Below are 20493 nucleotides of genomic sequence, written 5' to 3' on the forward strand. Positions count from 1 at the left end.
CAGCTTCCCTCTGAGCTGCTGTGACAAGGTTCCCAATCTTTGTCACTAGCATTTGACATGCTTGTGATTATACTAGTTTAATATGGAAGAAATAATGAGCCGAAGCGACGAGTCCCGGGAAGGGAAAGATGATCTTTTTTTCCTGCTTTAATGAGAGAGGCCATGTCAGTGAAGAAAGGTCCATTTCCCTAAATGGGCTGGGATGCTGCCTCATGAGCGGCCCTGAATGGTATCCTTTTAGGTAGTGACTGAGTGGAGGCATGGAGCACAAACATCATTTATTCAGCCACCAGAGAGCCAAAGGGCTCAGCCCTCCCCTGCACTCACCAGCGGCAGAGAACAAAGTTGAGGGCCGTGCCAGGTCATGGGGGTGGTGGATGGCTCCGAAGAGACTGGGGCCTGGAGGGCGGCTCAGGAACTCAGGCTTCAGTCCAAAGTCCAGCTTGTGCGGGTCTGACTGCATCTGTTTCTAGAATAGCAAGGGGAACAACTGAGGTGAAATCCCATGAGGAACAGCAGGGAAAAAGAGCCTGAGCCTGGCTGAGGAAGCTCTGCGAACAGAGCACTGGGCTCAAGGCCCAGTCAAGCTCAGGTTTAAGAACGCCATGAGGATGCCCAGCTTAAGGGCTGCTTGACCCTCAGAGGACAGAAAAGCAGGCCGACCTACGAGGGGTCAGCAGTGCCTACAATGGACTGGGCAGCCCTGTTTCCCACAACAGAAATGCCAAGGGGCAAAATTCCTTTGTCATCTTTGAGGTTATATGATTTGAGCAATAAAACCAGATCCGATTTATTCAGACCGCCACCACTCCTGAGGTAGTTTATTATTCGCTGCAAAGGCCCATTTTAGCAAGTTTTAAAACCGGAGTATTTTAAAGCTGATTTTATTAGGAATTTTGCATGAATAATTTGTTGTATAAATTAATTGTTTAATGACTCTTTGCCACGCTTTAATAGATCACACTACATTAGTAACTGGATGTTATGAAGAAATATTTGCGTGCCTACAAGCTCATTTTCAAATGATCGTTGTTACATATTAAAAAAAGAAGAAAACCAACAAAGTAGGGGTATTAATTTAACTAATGGGATCTTTTCTTTTCCTTGCTTTTGTAGGTGCCGTCAAGTAGATTCCGACTCCTAGCAGCCCCGTGTGTCAGAGTAGAACCGTCCCACAGGGTGTTCTTGGCTGTAGGCAAGAAAATTTATGGAATCAGATCACCAGGTCGTCCTCCCATGGAGTCGCTGGGTGGGCTTGAACCATCAGCCTTTCAGTTAGCAGCTGGGTGCTTAACCACTGCACCACCAAAGCTCCTTCACTTTCCTCTAAGACTGTGGAAACTGGCTCATAATCTTCCTTCCTACCCCTTCCCCTGTCATCCTTGAGGCTGACGGTCCCCTCAACAGCATGGTTTCAAAGCTGCCCTATCTTCTGGGTTCTTAACCGTCTTCTCTTTGAACGAGTTTCAGCAGCCCAGACAGCCACTGCCAGCCTTGGACTCGATGCACCTCGGAGACTGGAAGCTCTGAGTTCCCTTCTTTCGCTCCTTCAATGCCCTTAGCCTCCTTCTGACTCTCTCTTCCAATCCTCAGTCTCATCTGACGTTCTTGGTCCACTCAACCCCCTTTCGTGCCCCACCTCCAACTCCCTCATTTCCTCCTGTAAAGTCTTGCCACATTCCAGAATAGAGAAGTTGGCAAGGTGGCATCTGAGATAGCGTGGCAGGAGAGTCAAAGAGACAGAGGAAGTCTGCTTTTCCCTTATTGGTGAAGGCCAAGGTCACGCTCATCCATCACGCCCATTTAATATAGAACCTACGCAAGCACTCAAAGGAGTCCCCGGATGGTGCAAACAGTTAAGCACTTGGCTGCTAACTGAAAAGTTGGAGGTTCAAGTCTACTTGGAGGTGTCTTGGAAGAAAGGCCTGGGGATCTACTTCCAAAAAGCAGCCCCTGAAACCCTGTGCAGCACAGTTCTACTCTGACACACACGGGGTGTCCTGACTCGGAATCCACTCAGTGGCAACGGGTTTGTCTTTTCTGAGTCCCTCGAGCTGGCAGCAGTGCCCCTTGGAAGCACTCAACACTTTCATCAGTTCTGATGCATGCCCTGACCCCACCTATTAAACTCTGAGCACCTGATGACACAGAGATGACTGCCACCTCTGTCCCCCCTGAGCCTGGCACAGTCACCTGCAGGTGGTGGCCCTCTCAATGTTTGGCAACTAAAACCTATTTTTGCTGAGTCGATTCCGATTCATAGCGACCCTAGAGGACAGAGTAGAACTGCCACACAGGGTTTCCAAGGAGCGCCTGGTAGATTCTAACTGCTCACCTTTTGGTTTAGCAGCCTTAGCCCTTAACCATTACGCCACCAGGGGTTTCCTTGGCGACTAAAACAATGAGTAAATGAATGTTAAAGAGAAAAGGAACAATGTAATTTCTGTTCACATCTATAGGGAATACAATAGTGAAAGTACCCCTCTGAAGTAACAGCCGAGCCCAACGCAAAGCTTCTAATTCACTATAAATCTATAAAACTCTTTTGAGTACCTCCTTTCATTTGGTTGCCAAATTATTTAGCGCTAATACTGCATGGTACACAGCACAGTTCCATTAACCACAACTTAGGTCCACAGAGCAAAATGGAGCCTGGGGATTACAGTCTGCTGAAACCAGAGGATGAGCAGAGTTAGTTCACGTTCAAGGGGTCTTTCTAATTGAATTGGGATAATGAAAGTTTCAGTCACCGGGGGCATGTTTATGGAAAGGAGTTGCTAAAGTGTGCGCATACAACATCCCTCATCGCTTTTGGGCGAAGGAGTTACTAGGAGGACGTGTTTTCCCTACAGCTCTGCTAAGGCCATCAGCCAGAACACAAAGTGGATTGAACTAAGCATCCAAATCTAGTTAGCTCTTCAAGGCACACCCATTTTCTAACTAAGCTAGACCATAAGGTTTCTAATTAAACCTTGCCTACCAATAAAGGAAAAGTGAGCAAAGCTCACCGACGGGAGGTTATGAGAAAGAGCAGGTGCTTGCAGACTACAGCAAAATATCTTCAAGGCCTCGTTTATTCAGGTTTGCTCTTTAACTAGGTTTTTTTTTTTCTTTTTTAAACACTTAGCCATTTTTAAAAAACATTTATTTATTTATTTATTGTGCTTTATGTTTACAAAATCAAGTCAGTCTCTCATACGGAAACTTATGCACACCTTGCTATGTATTCCTAGCTGCTCTCCCCCAATGAGACAGCACACTCTTCCTTCTCCACCCTGTATTCCCTGTGTCCGTTCAGCCAGGTCCTGTCCGCCTCTGCCTTCTCATCTCCCCTCCAGACAGGAGCTGCCCACATAGTCCCATGTGTCTACTTGAACCAAAAAGCAGACTCTTCACCAGTATCATTTTCTATCTTATGATCCAGTCCAATCCCTGTCTGAAGAGTTGGCTTCGGGAATGGTTCCTGTCTTGGGCTAACAAAGGGTCCAGGGACCATGACTCCAGGCTCCCTCCAGTCTCAGTCAGACCATGAAGCCTGGTCTTTTTATGAGAATTTGAGGTCTGCATCCCACTGTTTTCCCTCTCCGTCAGGGACTCTGTGTTGCGTTCCTTCTCAGGGCAGAATCATGTAGCCATTTTTAACATTCCCCTTCCGTGCTGACTGGTTTTCTCCCTCTTTGCTTATTGGTTTCTTTTACTAGTCTCTTGATCTTGATCAAGTTCCCAAATGCTATTTAAACTAAAAGTTGTTCACGAAAAAATGGATTCCCTGAAGCTTAGTTACAGGCTGTAAATACCCAGACCATAAAATCTGGACTAGCTACTTTGTTTCCAGCCCAATCACCAATGGCACATCAGGTTACCTGCAGAAGTTCTTAATCTCTTCCCTATTGTATCAATAAAGGCCCTAGGGGTCAGTGTCATGGGATAATTCAGGACTGGCATAATACAGGTCATACAGTTTATGTTCTACATCCTAGTTTGGTGAGTAGTGTCTTAAACGCCTGAGAGGGGCCATCTAAGATAGAACTATTGACCCCTACTTGCCCGGTGAAGGAACTAGACTACAGGACTGTCTCCATGAACGGCTGTCTCTTCCACCTTGAGACCAGAACTAGATGGTGCCCAGCTACCACTACCAAATGTTCTGACCAGGGTCACGATAGATGGATACTGATAGAAAGGGAGAAAAACATGGGATGGAACTTTAAATCTGCAAGAATCCAGACTTACTGGACCTACTGAGACTGGAGGAATCCCCAAAACTACTGCCCTGAGATACTCTCTAAACCCTGAACAGAAACTATCTCCTGAGGTCACCTTTTAGATAAAGAGTAGGTTAGCTCAAATAGTAAAGAATGTCACCCTTGAGTATTGCGCTTTTCAAAAAAACTAACTACATGAAACCAAATTGACAACGGTTATCCTAAAGCATGGATGAGAAGGCTGGGGGCAGTGAGACTGTCAACTGAAATGGAACAACCAGAATGGGAACAACGAGTGTGCTGACACAACGTCGCTGAACGGTACGTGCAGAAATTGTTGAACGGGAACCTGTTCTGCTGTGTAGACTTTCGCAAAAAGAAGAAGAAAAAAAAAAAAACCAATAAAATAAAAAAATAAATAAAGGCCCTAATAAAGCACGGAATGTACTTATCTATATGAAAACGTACATACTGAAAAGAAAGAAAAAAAACGCATCTGTAGACTGTTAGGGTAACCAACCAGTTCTGTCTGTATTCTAACCTGACACTGGTCACCAAGAGGACTAGTGGAAAACTCACTACCGTCGAGTTGATTCTGACTCACAGCAACCCTCTAGGACAGAGGAGAACTGCCCCATAGGGTTTCCAAGCCTGTATCTTTACGAAAGCAGATTGCCACCTCTTTCTCCCACTGCTGACCCTTCGGTTAGCAGCCGAGCGCTTAACCACTGTGCCACCAGGGCTCCCTGACTAGTGGAAGGGTCACTGCAAATCAATGACCACTTCTCGAAGAGTCGTTTTTAACAGTCTACATCGCTAACGGCAGTTCAGTAGCACCACCATCTTCATAGAGGGCGTAAATTCCTCTATTATTGTTACAAAACCGTAAGGGAAAAGAATGTACCAATCTTATAAATGAAAATAAAACTCATTTACATAGCTCTTTCCAGATACTAAGTAGTCTCCATATTCTTATGCTTTCCTATTCTAATTCTTAGTTACTATAGTTAGATTTCTGAAACCTTTGTTTTAGAATTTAATCCATATTTAAGCACTTTGGATCAATAAGACGACAAAATCGTAAAGAAGAAGGAAAAATCACCAGAGATTAACTGGTGTGGTTTTCTTTTGTCATTTTGCTAGTGGCCTCCCTAGCTAACGGTAAGATTTCTGAGTAGCTTCTCCAAGAAGGACTGGGTCGTTCCTGCCTGTGGGTGCCTAGGGCACACACTCGAATGCCTCCTTAAGCAGTTTCTCAGTAAACAGACCACACACCCTCATGCTCTGGCCCCTGCCCCTGCCCCTCCCTGCCCCGGATGGCTGCACTGACCTTGACTTTCTGTTGGTGGTGGTAAATCTGCCAGGCAATGTGCACATGCATAGCACACCACTTCCCTGGTTTCTGGAATAAGAAAGCACAACATGGTCAGAAAGGAGACGTTTCCAAGAAAACCACCTTCAGTTCCCCCAAAAGCTTGCAGCAGATTTTGCCGCAGAGGCTTTTTCATGAAGCCACAAGGGTGCTTTGTACACTCCCAGCACCTTGCACCGGCAGTGCTCTGGTGCCCAGGCCTAAAGGAAGCCACAGGCAGCTCCAACTCTCGTTCTGTGAGCCTGGGATGCCAGCATCCGCTCAGAAAGCCATCCTTGACAAGGGCCTCCCCAGTTACCAAGGCCAAGATGGTAAAAGCCTGAACTCCACTTTGTGTCCCTCCTCGCTCTCTTTTCTGGGGCCAGCTGGCAGACCCAGTAGGGTAGAAAGCCTTACTGAACAAAGGCAGTACCATGCTAGAATGCAAATCAGCTGTTCCAAAGAGCTAATTAGGGAATGCCTGTGAATCAAATCAAAACAAGAGCCTACAGGACCTATTCCAACCTCCCCCTACACTGTGTGCATTTTTTTTTTTTAACTCCCAAAGTGGCACAAAGAAATTCACCACATTTTTATGAAAGCCCAATTCCCACAACTGTTTCACTACAGGCAACTACCCATTCATGCTGGTGTGCACTGTTTTTAAGTAAAAAAGGAAAAGAACACATTCCTTCCCACTCTTCAGGCCTCTGCAGACATAAGTTTCCCCGTTCTGGGAAGCGTATCAATCCGTCTCCCTCAAATGATTTCATGTCTTGCTTTGCACGCAGTGGGTAACTGTGTGTATTCTGTATGGGAGGCCAGGGACCATATCTCTCCACTTCATTTGTATTCCTGCTAAGTAACTGACCCATAGCTCAGTGTGCACTCAGTAACTACTGGGTGGATGAGAAGAAATACCGTCCCACCCCTACCTCGGCAAAGGACAGAAGCTTCTGGTTTCTATGTTAAAGGGATGTTTCTGAAATAGATACTTTAATCCAAGGCTGGGGTCAGTTCTCTTGTAATGAAATTATGAGTCTTTTGAAATCACAAATAATTGCTTGTGTCACCTAAGTGACCACACAGTCCCCCTTTCCCTTTGCAGAAATCAAACTCACTGACTATATGCACCAGATATGGGTTAAGTATAGCAAGAAATCTATACATTCATCTTCCATCCAGTCATCCGTCTACCATTCCCTCACCTCCACACACCCAGCTCACTCAGCATTCGTTCATTCATCCTGCCGTCATCTACTGGACACTCCAGATATTCAAACATCTTGCTGAAAGCATGCTTATGGTATCCCTTCTGTGCACCAGGGAAATAGGTCAAATGGCTGTGGCAAGCCCACGCTGCTTAATGCAGAATGAGGGAGCCACAAGCCAAAATGAACAGACCCAGGCATATATTTTCCAGGCACAAGGACTGTATAACTAAGTGAAATCCTAAATTCACCCGAGAGCTTCAATCTTTCCCCTTAGTTCCAATAAGTCAAACCCGTTACCAGAACTGCTGACAAGACAGTTTGACTCATTTGAAGTTTGTTTTTCACCATTCTCCCCACACACCTCACCCCTACCCCACATGGCCTGGCTTCCCCCAACACTGGAAGCGATGCAACTGGGGTGCTCCTCAGTCCCACCGCCAGGAAAGCTCCACCGCTCCACTCAGGCCACCACTTCTACGGCTTATTTCTGTGCAGTGGGTTTGTATTTTTAACCCACAGGGAGTCAAACAGAGGTTGCAAAACAGTTCTAGAAGAAGCGTTCTTACCCTTAACATAGGTCTGAAAGGATCTGTCAACTGTGAAAAGAAAATGACAACTCGGTTACACGCCTGTCACTCAAACAATTGCTCTAATTAACAAATTTGTAGTGCTTCATTAGGAGGGGAAATTAAAATGTTAGAATTTTACTTTTAAATGAAGCCCTTTTAGAGAATAATTAACCCATTTTCACACTATCAAAAGTGCCAAGCGGCCCCTCCCCCACGTCACAAGCCTGGGTACCTCCACACTGACAAGCCCCTGAACAAGTTCAATCAACAGCAGTCTGCCCTCCGGCTACAGATTCTCTCTCTTTACACATCAGAGGAGCTGCACCAGCTTCGGGAGCCCTTCCACACCTCACCAAATGGGTCTGAGGGGGAGCCGCTTTAGAGCAGAGGATTTTAAGGATGGACATTAATGGGTATCTGGGGAGAGGTGTCCTTTCAGATACAACATACAGTAGAACTAGGCTCTCTTTACCGATTCCCTTCATTTGATGACTATACATTACTAATAGGGATTAGACATTTTAAAGAAGTTCACTAGACATTGTGAAAATACTTACATAGTTGAGTCATTTAAAACTTCTACCTAACTCTGGGCATCAATGTCTGACTGCCCTTACCCAGAGAAAAAGACAATATTATAAAAGGTAATCATTTTTTTTTTCACATTTACTATAAAGATGAATGTAAATAACAAATCAATGAGACAAGATCATATCTTCTATCATACAGCTTCAAATTCTTGAAAGTAGGCAGAAGTATACAGATTGTGGATAAATGATATAACCAAGACATACTGGATCTTTCGCCTAGTTCTAGAGCTCAAGTGGATCCCTGCCCATATTAAAACAGAGGACAGATACTGTATGATCTCACTTACAAGAAATAAGCAAATATACAGAAACCAGAGACTACTACTGGTTGCCCGGGGTGGTGAGGAAGGGAAACGCGGAGGATTTGCTTTAGGGGGCAGCGAGTTTATGTCAGTGACGGAAGAATGATCTGGAAAAGGCCAGCAAGAATGCTTTCATGGCTGGAAGAGTGTCATCAGGGTCACTGAACTATACATGCAGAAATTGTTGAGTTGGCATGTGTTTTCACTGTTTTAAAAATACAAAAAAAAAAAAAAAAACGGGGCCAGGATGGCTGTGTTGTAGAGTGACTTCTTAGACCCCAGGAAACCAGGGAAGGTATCCTGACTTCCAGAAAGAAAAGCCATTCATGCTTTTCTGTTCAAAACATTTTACAGCTGGTTCTTTTGTGTAAAAGAAACTTAAGGAGATGTAGACGGAGAAGTAGATACTACACAAATTCACAGTGTCCAACTTCTGGGCTCAGGCCCTAAACCAGTCTGCCTTCGCTACTGCAAAGTCACGCCTGGTGTTGTGTGGCCAACGTAGACAAGAGAGACTTGGTCTCCTAGAAGGAACAGCGACCACGGCAGCTCCCTCAAATGGCTGATGGAGCAGGGTGCTGTCTCCCTGTGTTGACAACCCCACCCGGCGTTACCTGAGACCCAGTCTGACTGTGCACCTACCCTCGGGTCCTTCTGCAGCAGCGTGTGCGGGACGGTCCCGGGTCGAGCAGCAACGTCAATAGGGTTGGATGTCTACAAGCGAACAAGACCACAGCTTAGGATGCACGTAACATATGACACACAAGCAAGAGATTTCTTTTATTCTAAATTACAGAAGTCAAACTTGGATTTTTTGTTTCATTCTGAAATACAAGAGTTCACAGATTCATTTTCCTCAGTAACCACACGCTCTTTAGGACAGCCCACTGTCTAGCTTCTCAGGCCACAATGAGCTGAGTGTCGTCACTAGCAATATCGTCTAAAGACAGAGAGGCTGACCCTATTCAATTCCACGGAACCAAAAAGAGAAGGACCGAAAAGACCAGCAACATAGATAAGCACTGACCCTGAAACGCTCCTTCTTCGGAGTTAACTCACAGGGTTGCCTGGAATGTCTTTTTTTTTTTTTTTTTGCTCTATCACCAAACATTCTAAGAAGTGCTTAAGTGAACACGATCATCATCTTCAGTGTCAGGTGCTTCTCATCAGAATGGCGAGCCGTACTCCACAGACATTAAGCTAATACTCTCCGTTTTAACTGGCAGGCAACAACAAGGAATTACCGAAGTAATTACTCATTAGCAGGGGTGGAAATGGGACAAGAGAACCTAATTTCGGGACCACGCAGACCGACTATTCAATGATTTCAGGCAACTCTGCTTCATACGGAGTAAGCTATTCCTGTTCCCACCACCGTCCTTACATATCACTAATAATATTAACCTGATCTATAGGCTTTCGTCCTTTGGGGCGGAGGGGGGAAGGAAAAGAAAGAAAAAAGCCCACTCCAGGCATGAACACAGTCAGTCCTTTCTAGTAGGGAAAGGATTCAGAAAATAACGCCAGCGATTTTATTTAATAAATGACAACCTCTACGCCAGGAAGTTAACGCCCATGGACATAGGGCCCAAGTTTAGGCGCTGAGCTTGCCTGCAAAGGGCGTGGGGGAGAGGAGAACTCAGGGAAGAAAAGCAATCACTGCGGCACAACCAACAATTAGGCTGGAGTTGTTAACAGCCTGATTTGCATACATATGAAGAACTCCACTAATGAACTGCAATCTACATATTCAATCAGGAAGACGGCCTAGAAAGGCCTATTCCAACACCAGGAGAGACACTTTCTGCCCAGATGTAGTTTTCTGTGTGATTGGATAATTGTGAGTGAGGGAAATAGTCTAATTTATTAAATGACCTACCAGCCCGTTTGGGGAGGCACTAGAGATTTGTTGCAACCTAGAGGGGACGGGCCAGAGTCTGAGGGAGTAGTGAAGAGCAGATTGGGGGGAAGGAGTTTAAAAGTCATCATTTCATCCCAAGACAGGGGGTGGTACCGTGGCCAATGTAAAGCCCCATGTACATATAACCTTGCGTATAAGGTCAGGCCTAATGAAGGCAATTCCACGCAGGTAAAGGTCATTTCCAAGGCGTAGCCATCCCACTCCCAGTGTCTTTTGATTTCTTTTCCTGTTTCTAGTTGTAAGGCCGCTAGCGTGCCTTTGGAAATGCAGTATGTGTTCATCCTGGGAGATTCTGGCCCAAATCTAAGTGTTTTGCCTTAAAAATGACATGGGAAAATAAAATAAGAAAAAAAGAAAACCAGAATCACATGCAACGTGATTTCCTGCTTAAAAAATCTGAGAATAAAATAAGGATTTTGCTGCTGTTGTTAGCTGTCTGCCCCCTTGACTCATGGAGACTCGATCCACAAGGAGATGGAACTGCCGTGATTTATGGGGTTTTCACTGGCTGATTTTTAGGACCTAGATCGCCAGGCCTTTCTTCCTTGCTTGTCTTAGTCTGGAAGCTCCCCTGAAACCGGTTCAGCATCTGAGCAACACACGTCTGTACTGACAGACAGGTGGTGGCTGTACATGAGGTGGTGGCCAGGAATTGAACCCGAGTCTCCCACATGGAAGGCGAGAATTCTACCACTGAATCACCCCTGCTCCCTCAAATAAGGGGTTTATCTTATACTGTCACTAACATGAGAGGTACATTTCGCTTTTTCTGTATGAAAGCAAAACAGCAACTATACTCGATTTCAAGTCATACAGAGGTGAGTATTCTGAGAATTACTCCTCAACGCTGACCTGCAGAGACAAGCCTCCCCAAGCTGATTGCACATCACCGACCAGGTAGAAAACCATTTAGTTCTCGTAAAGGGTAAAGGTTACTTTGTAACTCATGACAGTCCTGACTTTGGCAAGTATGACCATGGATGAGAGGTAGGAGGGCTGAGAGAGAGTCGGGGTGAGAGGCTATGAGACAGGTAGGTGGCTGCCCTCCACACAGGCTGACCCCCTCTGCAGAGGGGTGGGGCTGATGAGGGAAACGAGAGGAGAGAAAGGATCGTCACCTGATACCATTTAAAAAAAAAAATACCATTACGAGGGTACCATTTTAGTCTGGGGGTTTTCTTTTCCTCCTCCTATTAGACTCAATAAAGACTCAGCTTTGCATCTTTGTGAATAACGTATTCTTCAGGGACTGATGGCGCACATATGTCTGACATTTCATTTAAATTCCTGACCGGAAGCTTCGGTCCACAGAATCCGTGGGGGGAAGAACGCTTATATTCTGCAAATTTTTACGAGTACAGAAAATCCTTGCTCAACTGAGATTACATGGATATTCCACATTGAAAATTAGATGTTGGTTGAGGTTTTAAACGGCATGGACTAGAATCAAATATTCTCCCTCTAATCCTAACAGTCACGTGGGATCTGAAGAGTCCTCACTGGGCAGACGGGAGGATGTAGGACGCACCTGCCCTCCTAGCCCGGGAGTTCACTTACAAACACGCTGTGCGTTAGCACTGTAAGGTGTCTTACCTTCGGCTGGAATGCTCCTTGTAGTGAACCAAAGGGGCCAGTGGGTGGAATCATGGGGGGGATGCCCGAGACTGCAGGAGGGTAGGAATGGAAGAGCTGTGGCCAAAGATGGAAAGGGAAAACAGATTTTAGTAGGAGGCAAATGATACTTTACAGTTCCCTTCCCATCGAAAGACATCAACATTAACAAGCCAAGTAATCTCAGTTTGATGCTATTAGTCAAAGAAGCCAGGATGAAATGATCACACAGATGTGCCATGAATGTTTAACTTAAAAAGTTAAAAGTAGTTCAGAATCAATCAGCCAACAAATGACGTCCCCGATGAGGACATCAGCAGAACGGGAGCCTTTCTAATTATTAATTGTTAAAGTGGATAGAAGTCCTGAATGGTTAGAGATTTTAATGCATCTCAAAAACAGGAGGGGTGCTGAGCCAAGGAAGATGCCCAGAAAATTACAAGTTAATTGGAAAAAAAGAGAGAAAAGGAAGAGGAAAAAAAGAAAAAGAAACAAGTGTTTATGAGTTCCAGGATTTTATACCATTAAAACTCAATTAGTGCTTTTAGATTTTTAACAGTTTGTGGAGGAAATGAGAAGATATTCACAATCCTTGCTTCATTAGGCTATTCTAGAAGTGGCATTCCCAGAGGATAATTTAATTCTCTCATCTTAAATGGTGACAAGTATTCGCAGAAGGGTGAAATGACTGAATATATACTTTACGTGGAGCTACGCATTCTTCTTTAAGCTGTATCACAGTGGCACAGGACTAACCCAAGTCTGAGATAATGCCACCTGGCTGCAAGTTACACTTGTTGTTTCCCAGAGTCTGGGGTCTCAAAGCACTTCTGTGCTGACCTGTGAGTAGATTCTAGCGGCCAGCTCTTAATGGCATTCGTATATACGGTACGGGTTCTGGGAGACTGCTCCAGCCAGGCCCTTGGCAGGTCTGACCACTCAATGGCAGAGGAAGAATGATTCTGAATTGAGAAAATGAAGTTTCTTGAATCAAAGCTTAGAGAAGACACAGCAAAGAAAAGAAATACACAGCAATGCTGAAGACGATGAAAACGCAGCTTTTTCCCTCCTTCTGAAAACTTAGTGTTTCTGGAATTCTATGGCTCTGGCCATTTACTTTGCTCAAACCACCATCCAGGTGTGTAACTAACCACCCCCCCCCTTACGCTGCATGATTGGTTAAAGATGCAATCACAAGGAGAGCATTTCTGCACCTCAGCTCTTTCTAGGTAATGTCTGAAGTACACATTTTGCAATCTTGTCTATTTGCAGAGCACGTACTTCTTTCTGGTGGTCTTTATTTCTTTTTGCTCCCTTCAATGATGCAGCAAAGTTTTTCAGACTAATTGATATTGAACCAAATCCACTTAAACAGTGATTGCAAGCCAAGGGCCCTCATTTAAAAGTACTTTTAAGTCTAAAATTGTGTTTTAGATACTTGAGTGCATTGCATCTTAATTCCCCTTATAACGTCCTAATCCCCAATGCAGGGAGACTAAGTACTTCATATATTATCTGCTATAACTAATAATATGAAATAACTCTCCCACAGTACCCTGAATAAAGCAGAGTAATTAAATACACACCACACTAAAACACAGTCCAATTTCTATTACTCTGCCTCCAGGTAGGTATTCTCCCTTTAGTGTTTTAAGAAAACATAGTGGATGATCTCACCACTTTCCTTTGCTTTATTCTGTTACTGACCCTCTCAGAGTACGGTTAGCTATTTCCCCCTTCACTAAAAACCTGAAGCACCTATGATTTAAAATTCCAGGTCTTCATGCTTATTCTCCATCTTAAACCTAGGTCTCTCTGTGAAACAGACACGGCACCTGGTCCCAGGAAGTCTACCTGAGCCACTTGTTGGGCATGTTAAACTTTCTCTCAGAATTATTTTATTAGCTGGTCCTTAATTTGCCAGCAAGAGACAAAGGACAGAAATCCGATGGTTATCAAGGATGGCACCATTCACGGGACAGACCCAAAGAGGAAACCCATACATCTGCTGGATTTTGCATGTCCATTTACAAAATGCTTTTGTATCTAGTCCTGAACAGAAGGGGGCTGGGAAAATGGGGGCAGGGAGGGGGCAGGTCACTCTAATATACTTTTCTACTTCCTCTCTGAAGAAGCCTTCCTAATGTTATTTCTGAATGTCCTAGAGTAAATAATTATTAATTGATTTCTAGTATTCACTAGTCTCGACTTCTCAGCAACGTTTAGGACTGAGAGAGCTTCTAATCATCTGGTTCAAAGGATGAATACGTTCAGAGGTCTTGTCTATCTATTTCGTAGTACTTCTACTCAAATGACAGCACTACCTAAAAATCAAAACAGGAGCAGTTGGGTGCAGTGAGTCAATATGACTACAAGCAATTATTAATCTTCCTTGTCCCCGGCTTCACTGAAAAAAATTACAAATAAACCATTGAGCAAAGAAACTTGCAAAATTTCGGTAAAGATGATGCAGTATACACCCCACAATCAAAATATCACGGTCAGATGTTCAATGACTTTGTATAAAAGCAGCTCTTGTTTTATAAGGAAACTCTGGATGGCAGCAACTTAAGTTCCAAAATGGAGTCCTAAAACTGCATAAAATAATACAGTATTTTTCAAAATTGCATAAAACAAGACATTTTTGAGTGAAGAAGAATGAGTTTAATGAGAAAAATATCATTCATTTAATTTTTCAGACTTTTTAAATTTAAATAATAGTTTTCAATTGTAACAAGCTCTGGAGAATGGTCCCAGGTATGAGCCATGTGGAAGAGGGTTCTACATGTAGTAGAATGTACATTTAGTCTAAGAGGAGGTTAAAATTTGCTTTTTGAAGAATTATGAGCCGAAAAGACCAGGGACTTTCTATCTGGAGGTAATAATTGAAGTTGAATTCCAGGAATTCTGCCGTAACGGCATTTTGATGGATGACCGCCCATCCTGTGATTGCAGGCTCTCCTGAAACTCCACGATCAGCTGCAGACACCCTGCTTTGCGGGACAGATGCCTGACTTCCAACACAGTCCGGCTTTGATTAAAAGTCTTGGGAGGGCTTAGGATCTTTTGATTCAGAAGATGATACTGCATCTTTACCCAGAAGCGAAACGCCACAAAAGCAAGCATCCAAAGTGACGAGGAGAATGGGAACTCTGGCAACGATGAGGAAGGCAGGCTGCTAGTCATGAACTGATCCGTGGCAAGAGCACACACATGAAACAGCAGTGACAGTCAATGGTAGCATGGCAATACAACTCACACTGTGCCGGTAGAATGGGTCAACTTTTGTAGGGTATTTGTCAAACTGTAAAGGGATCAAAGCAAAAGCTAGTTACTTAAAGAGTCTATATTTCAGTTTACTGCTTTCAGTGGAGGCTGCCCTAGACAAGCTTCTTGGTCATTCAGCCGTCATCAGATTCAACAACCTCACTGTACACGAAGCCATTCTAAGCTTCTGAGTCGCTCTGACAAAAAACCAACAGCCGCAGAAAAAGAAGTAAAAACCCACACAGCACACATTCAAGTCCTGACCACACTATTATGTCTTTCTTCCTGCTCTGTACTTACAGACTGACATACATCAAATATCTAAATTGGAGAAAAGAGGCAATTATCCAGACAAACCAGAGGGAAATAAGCATTTGGTCTGATTTATCCAGAGAATTCTCTCCATTTTTGTGTTCGCTTTGGCTGATGAACTTTACGTTCAGCTGTCTTCTGAAATGTTATCACATCCAGATACAAAGCAATTTGGACAAGATCTTACCATCTTTCTTTTTAACAGGAAAGAGTACGCTACTGTTTCCTCTAAATAACTTCATCATCCTGGTGTTGTGCCTACCCTCAGTTAGACTGAACCCACTTGTAAAATGGAGAGCTGTGAAACATGTAGTTTATGTGAGAGTATAAACTCTTTCCCAAAGTATTAGGCCCTTAAAATGATAATTATCCAGAAGTCATACAGAATTTGCTGTGGGAGAATTTTTTTTGGGTCCTGAGGTCTCATCTCTAAGATTTTTTAAAATAAAATTTATAAAGCAAACTGTTAAAGTATATTTAAAAAAATTAAGTTGAACCAAATTAGAGGGTGGGGAGAGCGAAAAAGCAGTTTGATAACGGTAATGCCTCTTAAAAAGGGAGATTTCAAATCTGTTCTCATAACACCTACATTGTCTCAAAAATCAAGTATTAAACACTAAAAAATAAATAAGCAAAACACCAATACTGTTAGAGACAGAGATCTATTTCAGAATATATAGCATTATTCATTGCAGTTTCTAATTACAGGAAAAAAAAAAAATCCCAGCCACTCCTCAGGTGCGTGTCAGCCCCCAGTGAAGACAGGCACCGTGCCATCGCTAGTGGTGCTTCTCCCCACAGGCAGAGCTCTGGCCCTTCGGGGCGCACTGATCCCCGACCACTTGCCGACAGAGGGCCACACCACATTTAAGGGAACCTTCAGAACGAGTAGGTGTTACCCAGCGTGGTCCAAGTTTTCTAATGGGCCTCTCCCCGACCGCCAATATTCAAAGCATTTCCTTGCTAGTACTCAGCGCAAAGCACAGGCACGTTTCCCCCAACATGCTCAAGACAAGACCACCCCTCGGGAAGCTAAGCGCTGACGCTGGATGAGGCAACCTTGAGGGCGTCTGGAATAAAATCCCCCACTGTGCGGGATGTAACTGTCCAGGAGAAAGCTCCTCCTTCCGGCCCAGCGTCGGGGCTGCCTGAAGGAGGGCACGTCCTCCCTCCCCGGCAAAGCTGGCCAAGGCCACAGAGCCCCCTCCGCGGCGCTCACGCCCCAGCCCATCTCCTGTGGCCCACGACGGCCCCTGCCCCCCGCCGTGCTGCCTACGGAAGGAGTCGCGCTCCCTCGACTTATCCTCACATTTCTGCCCGGGGTACGCACCATGGGAGGTGCTGGCGTCGGCATGATGGCGGCGGGCGGGATGGCGTGGGGGAACGGCGTGAAGGTGTGCTGGTGCGTGTGCTGGTGCGTGTGCTGGTGCTGGTGCTGGTGCTGGTGGAACTCCGTCCGCAGGTAGGGCGGAGGGCCCAGCGAGGCCCCACGGTCGGCGCTCTGAGAGGCCAGAAACCGTGTGTTCAGCTCTTGTCGCAAGATGTCTTGCTCTGGAAAAGAAGAGATGGGAGATGATGACACCCCTTCTCTCATCAGATACTCATTTTTTCTACAACAGGGCATCCGAGTGCCTTAACGTGGAGGGTACAGGGCCAGTGCTGCAGCCGCTGGGGGCTCCCTTAGCTACGAGGGAAGAACCGATGAGGGCCAGTCACAATCTGTTTGTCCTGTTCTCTCTGCAGCCTCGGGAGGTGACAGAAGTCCAGGCCAAACTGCTAGAGTTCAACTTTTCCCTCTGTTCCTGCAGCTGAGTAACCGTGGGCTTGACAAACCACACATCTGTGTCGCCATTTCCTCGTCTATAAGACGGAGACGACAATCTCCTGTGAGTGTGTTGTGAGGGTTATGGCACGAACGTAGTTACACACCAAGAACAGTGAACTGTTAGCTGCCACCAGGCCTTCACGCCCCCTTTCAGAGCCCTCACCGTTAACAGCTCTCTAGGTCAGTGGTGGAATATGGCTCCACTGGACCAGCATCAGGACACCTGGTGTGATTCATACGGGTCAGGAGAACATCAGGTCTGTCTCTGAAATTCTGAGATAGGCTGTCCCAATAAGTGAGTGTTCTTTTACCAAGAAGAAGGCCCTACTCAACTAAAACTAATAGAAAATTCATCCCTTGACCAGGCCTTCATCTAAGATCCTGGAGTTAAAGGGATGTGGACCCGAGAAAGCTTTTCTCACTCCAACGGGGGGCCTAGACAATAGGGCACGCACTGTCGGTGCGTCCCCACCCAGTGGGTGAACTTAACTGGAGAAGTCTCATGACTGCAAACAAACCCATTCTATCTGGGCAGTGTCTGACTCACCACAGCTGTACTAGGTTAGCATGGGTGTTTATATGCGCTTCTGCTGAAGCTTTGGCCGCAGAGGATTTGAGGAAGATGACAAGATTACATATAATAAAGCAGAAAATGGTAAATAAATGAAACCCAGCCATCAGGGTTTATGAATCGGCAGTACAGACAGCAAGGAAGGTCCAGCTGCCAGCAGGTGGGAGCAGGGGGCAGGCCTACCTGAGTAAGTGCTCCCGGCCGGATGTCCCGGCACCTGCAAACTCCCTGATGTCAGCGGTGGTGGAGGAGGCAGAGCCGTGGGAGGGGCAAACATATTGGGGTGATGTGAGTGAGCAGGGGGCTGGAGGGTGGGTGTGAAGCTGTGCAGAGGGCTGTGGTTGGGCAGTGAGAGCGGGAACGGGGAGGCGGAGGGGTGGTGGGAGATGTGAGGGGGCGCGGGCTGAGTCTTTGCCGGAGTGCTGCTTCTGCTACTGCTGTCAGGGTAAAAGAAAGAAATGTAAGCCATTTATTTTCTTTGGGAAAGAAAAAAAAAAAAATCCTATCTCCATCCCCCAAAGTCATTCAAGGCTTTCTCTCTGGCCCAACCTATCTGTAGATTGGCCCTTGCACTCAGGAGGTGCAGTATCCAGAAATGGACATCTTCTAAACGTTCTCATGGCCACTACAGCCCAATGGCGTTCCCCAGATAGAAACCTCCCCAGACAGAAAGTGCTGCTCCAGAGAGATCTATCGGACGCTGTAGCGCCAAGGCAGCTGGATCTGCTGAAAACTGAAGTTCTCTCTCACTCTGTGGCCACATTCTCATCTCTGCCCGTGGAAGCCCCCAGCCCTCCTACCTCCACTGGCCACCTTTCCTATACAGCAAGTAACCAAATTAACACAAAGGAAAAAGGTAGAAAATGGGTAGTCTGAGTCACCCTGACTGTCCGTCACCTCACAAAGGAAGGAACACAAGTAAGAAAAGTCAGGTGAAGCACTGTGTCTGTCACCTTTATGGCCTGAGGCTACAGAAAGGGCCTAGGGGTCAGAGGACAGCCCCTGGGGGAAGGAGTCTGCCTCCCTAAGAGGCTTCCTGCCCCTCAAAGACAGGAAAGAGTCAGTTTCTGAACCACAAACTTCACCAGGTCGTCAAAAGGAAGGCAATAACAAAGACTCGGACCCAGTGGAGATGTGAGGGCTCATAATTACAACCCTGGGACAGCCAGGGTTGGTGCCACAGCCCCTGCACCCAGGGTCTGTCTCCCTTTTCGCTGCAGTTCTCCCTTGCAAATTTGGCAAAGACGAGATAGACTGAATCCTCACGCTGGACGCCCCCTTTCTCCAGGCACAGCTGTTTCTTCTCCACCCCTCCTATCCAAAGGGAGAAGGTCAAGTATAACGGTGTTCCACACTTCCCACCTTGGGAGCAGCGGGGAGATGCAACTTTTTGCAAAACTTTTGGTCAAACCTTCTTCCTCCCGGGGAGGCAAACAGCCCCCCTTTCTAAGAACCTCCTGACATTCAGTGACTTCAACTTGGGTTTCAGGTCCCTGGCCCCCTAGTGGGCTCCCTGGCACGGTGCCCTCACTCTCAGCTTCTTAAGCCTTCTTCTCCTTCCTGCCCTCTCCCTCAGGAGTCCCTACAGATATTCTATTCTTTATAATGTCCTCTTCCACGAGACCCACGCCCCACCTGGCTGCTCCCTTCTGTCTTCTATCTCTGCCTCAGAGAGAAAAGAGCAGTGTTCCCAAGCAGGACACTCCAGTCTCCTCGGGCATCATCCCACAGGACCACTGCCGGCCTGTCCCAGAAGGATGGCAGAAGCCAGGTGGAACTAGTGCAGGCTGCTCACCTTAGACTATTGAGGCTTAAGCTACTGCTGTTGTAGGCGGACAGCGGCTGGGAGAGGCTCTGAGACGTGGCGTGGGCCTGCACCGGTGGCAGGCCCTGGTGGAGCAGCTGGCCAGGGGACTGGGGCCGGGCCGGCCTCTGCGCCTGAGGCTGTGGAGTGGGCTGTAGCTGGGCCTCTGGGGGGGCCTGTGGTGGCTGTGTACTTGGAGGTGGGGGCTGAGCTGGGGCCTCAGGGCGCTGCACCAGGTTGGGCCCTGGAGAAGGTGCGCGGGGCTGGGGCTCTGTGGGGGGTGGGGGGAGCGGCTGTGGGACCTGGGGACAGGGGTCTTTAAGCACCACAGGCTCAAAGATCGGCTCTTTGCAACAGTCCTGGCTCTTCTCCTGGCTTCTCTCTAGACCCGATATCTTGGGGACAATCGGCCCTGCATCTCGGCTGTCATGTTCGGGCAGCGTGCCAACACCTGACTCCGGATCTGTATGGGGAGAGCAGAGAGAAAACCATAGGCAATGACACGTGTAGAACAGGAGGGGACGCAAATGCCACGGCTATCTCATCGGGTCCCAACAACACCACCGGCAACAACTCGGGATGTGCACACTGGTTAAGTCAGGCCAAGGGGGGGGATGGGAAACAAGGCGGGGGGGGCCTTCGCCCGCCAAGCACCAACGCTCTGGGGGGAGAAAAGCGAACCCCCAGGGGAGGCTGCAAATCAGAAGGCAGCCCAGCCTACTGCCAGTCTGCAAATGAATGTTTTCTTCATCTTGACAGTCTTTTATGGAGCAAAATTAAAACACAAAAGCCGACAAGTTGATTTTTCCCTTTTAAAACAAATACACAGTTCTTGAATGCACAAAACAGAAGGGTCTTCAACAGCAAGTGAAGCAAACGTTATTTAGCAACCCGCAGATGTTTCATCTCGGCCTTGCCCTCCCCGCCCCCCTCAGCACTTTGATGGTTGAG

The 20493-nt window shown here is 46.4% G+C and overlaps 1 protein-coding gene across 1 annotated transcript in view; it reads right to left on the minus strand.

Moving 5' to 3' along the window:
• Nucleotides 1-20493, minus strand: part of AUTS2 (activator of transcription and developmental regulator AUTS2) — a 1316048-nt gene that overhangs the window by 10812 nt on the left and 1284743 nt on the right. Inside the window, exons 7-15 of the mRNA XM_064296083.1 lie at nucleotides 19534-20005; nucleotides 17922-18175; nucleotides 16673-16893; nucleotides 15023-15067; nucleotides 11746-11841; nucleotides 8874-8945; nucleotides 7337-7366; nucleotides 5536-5607; nucleotides 328-469 (exon numbers count right to left, since the gene is read on the minus strand). Of these exons, the coding sequence (XP_064152153.1) occupies nucleotides 328-469; nucleotides 5536-5607; nucleotides 7337-7366; nucleotides 8874-8945; nucleotides 11746-11841; nucleotides 15023-15067; nucleotides 16673-16893; nucleotides 17922-18175; nucleotides 19534-20005 (1404 nt within the window). The remainder of the gene's footprint in view (nucleotides 1-327; nucleotides 470-5535; nucleotides 5608-7336; nucleotides 7367-8873; nucleotides 8946-11745; nucleotides 11842-15022; nucleotides 15068-16672; nucleotides 16894-17921; nucleotides 18176-19533; nucleotides 20006-20493) is intronic.

Source organism: Loxodonta africana, chromosome 12 (genome assembly GCF_030014295.1).
Source record: "Loxodonta africana isolate mLoxAfr1 chromosome 12, mLoxAfr1.hap2, whole genome shotgun sequence".
NCBI lineage: Eukaryota > Metazoa > Chordata > Mammalia > Proboscidea > Elephantidae > Loxodonta > Loxodonta africana.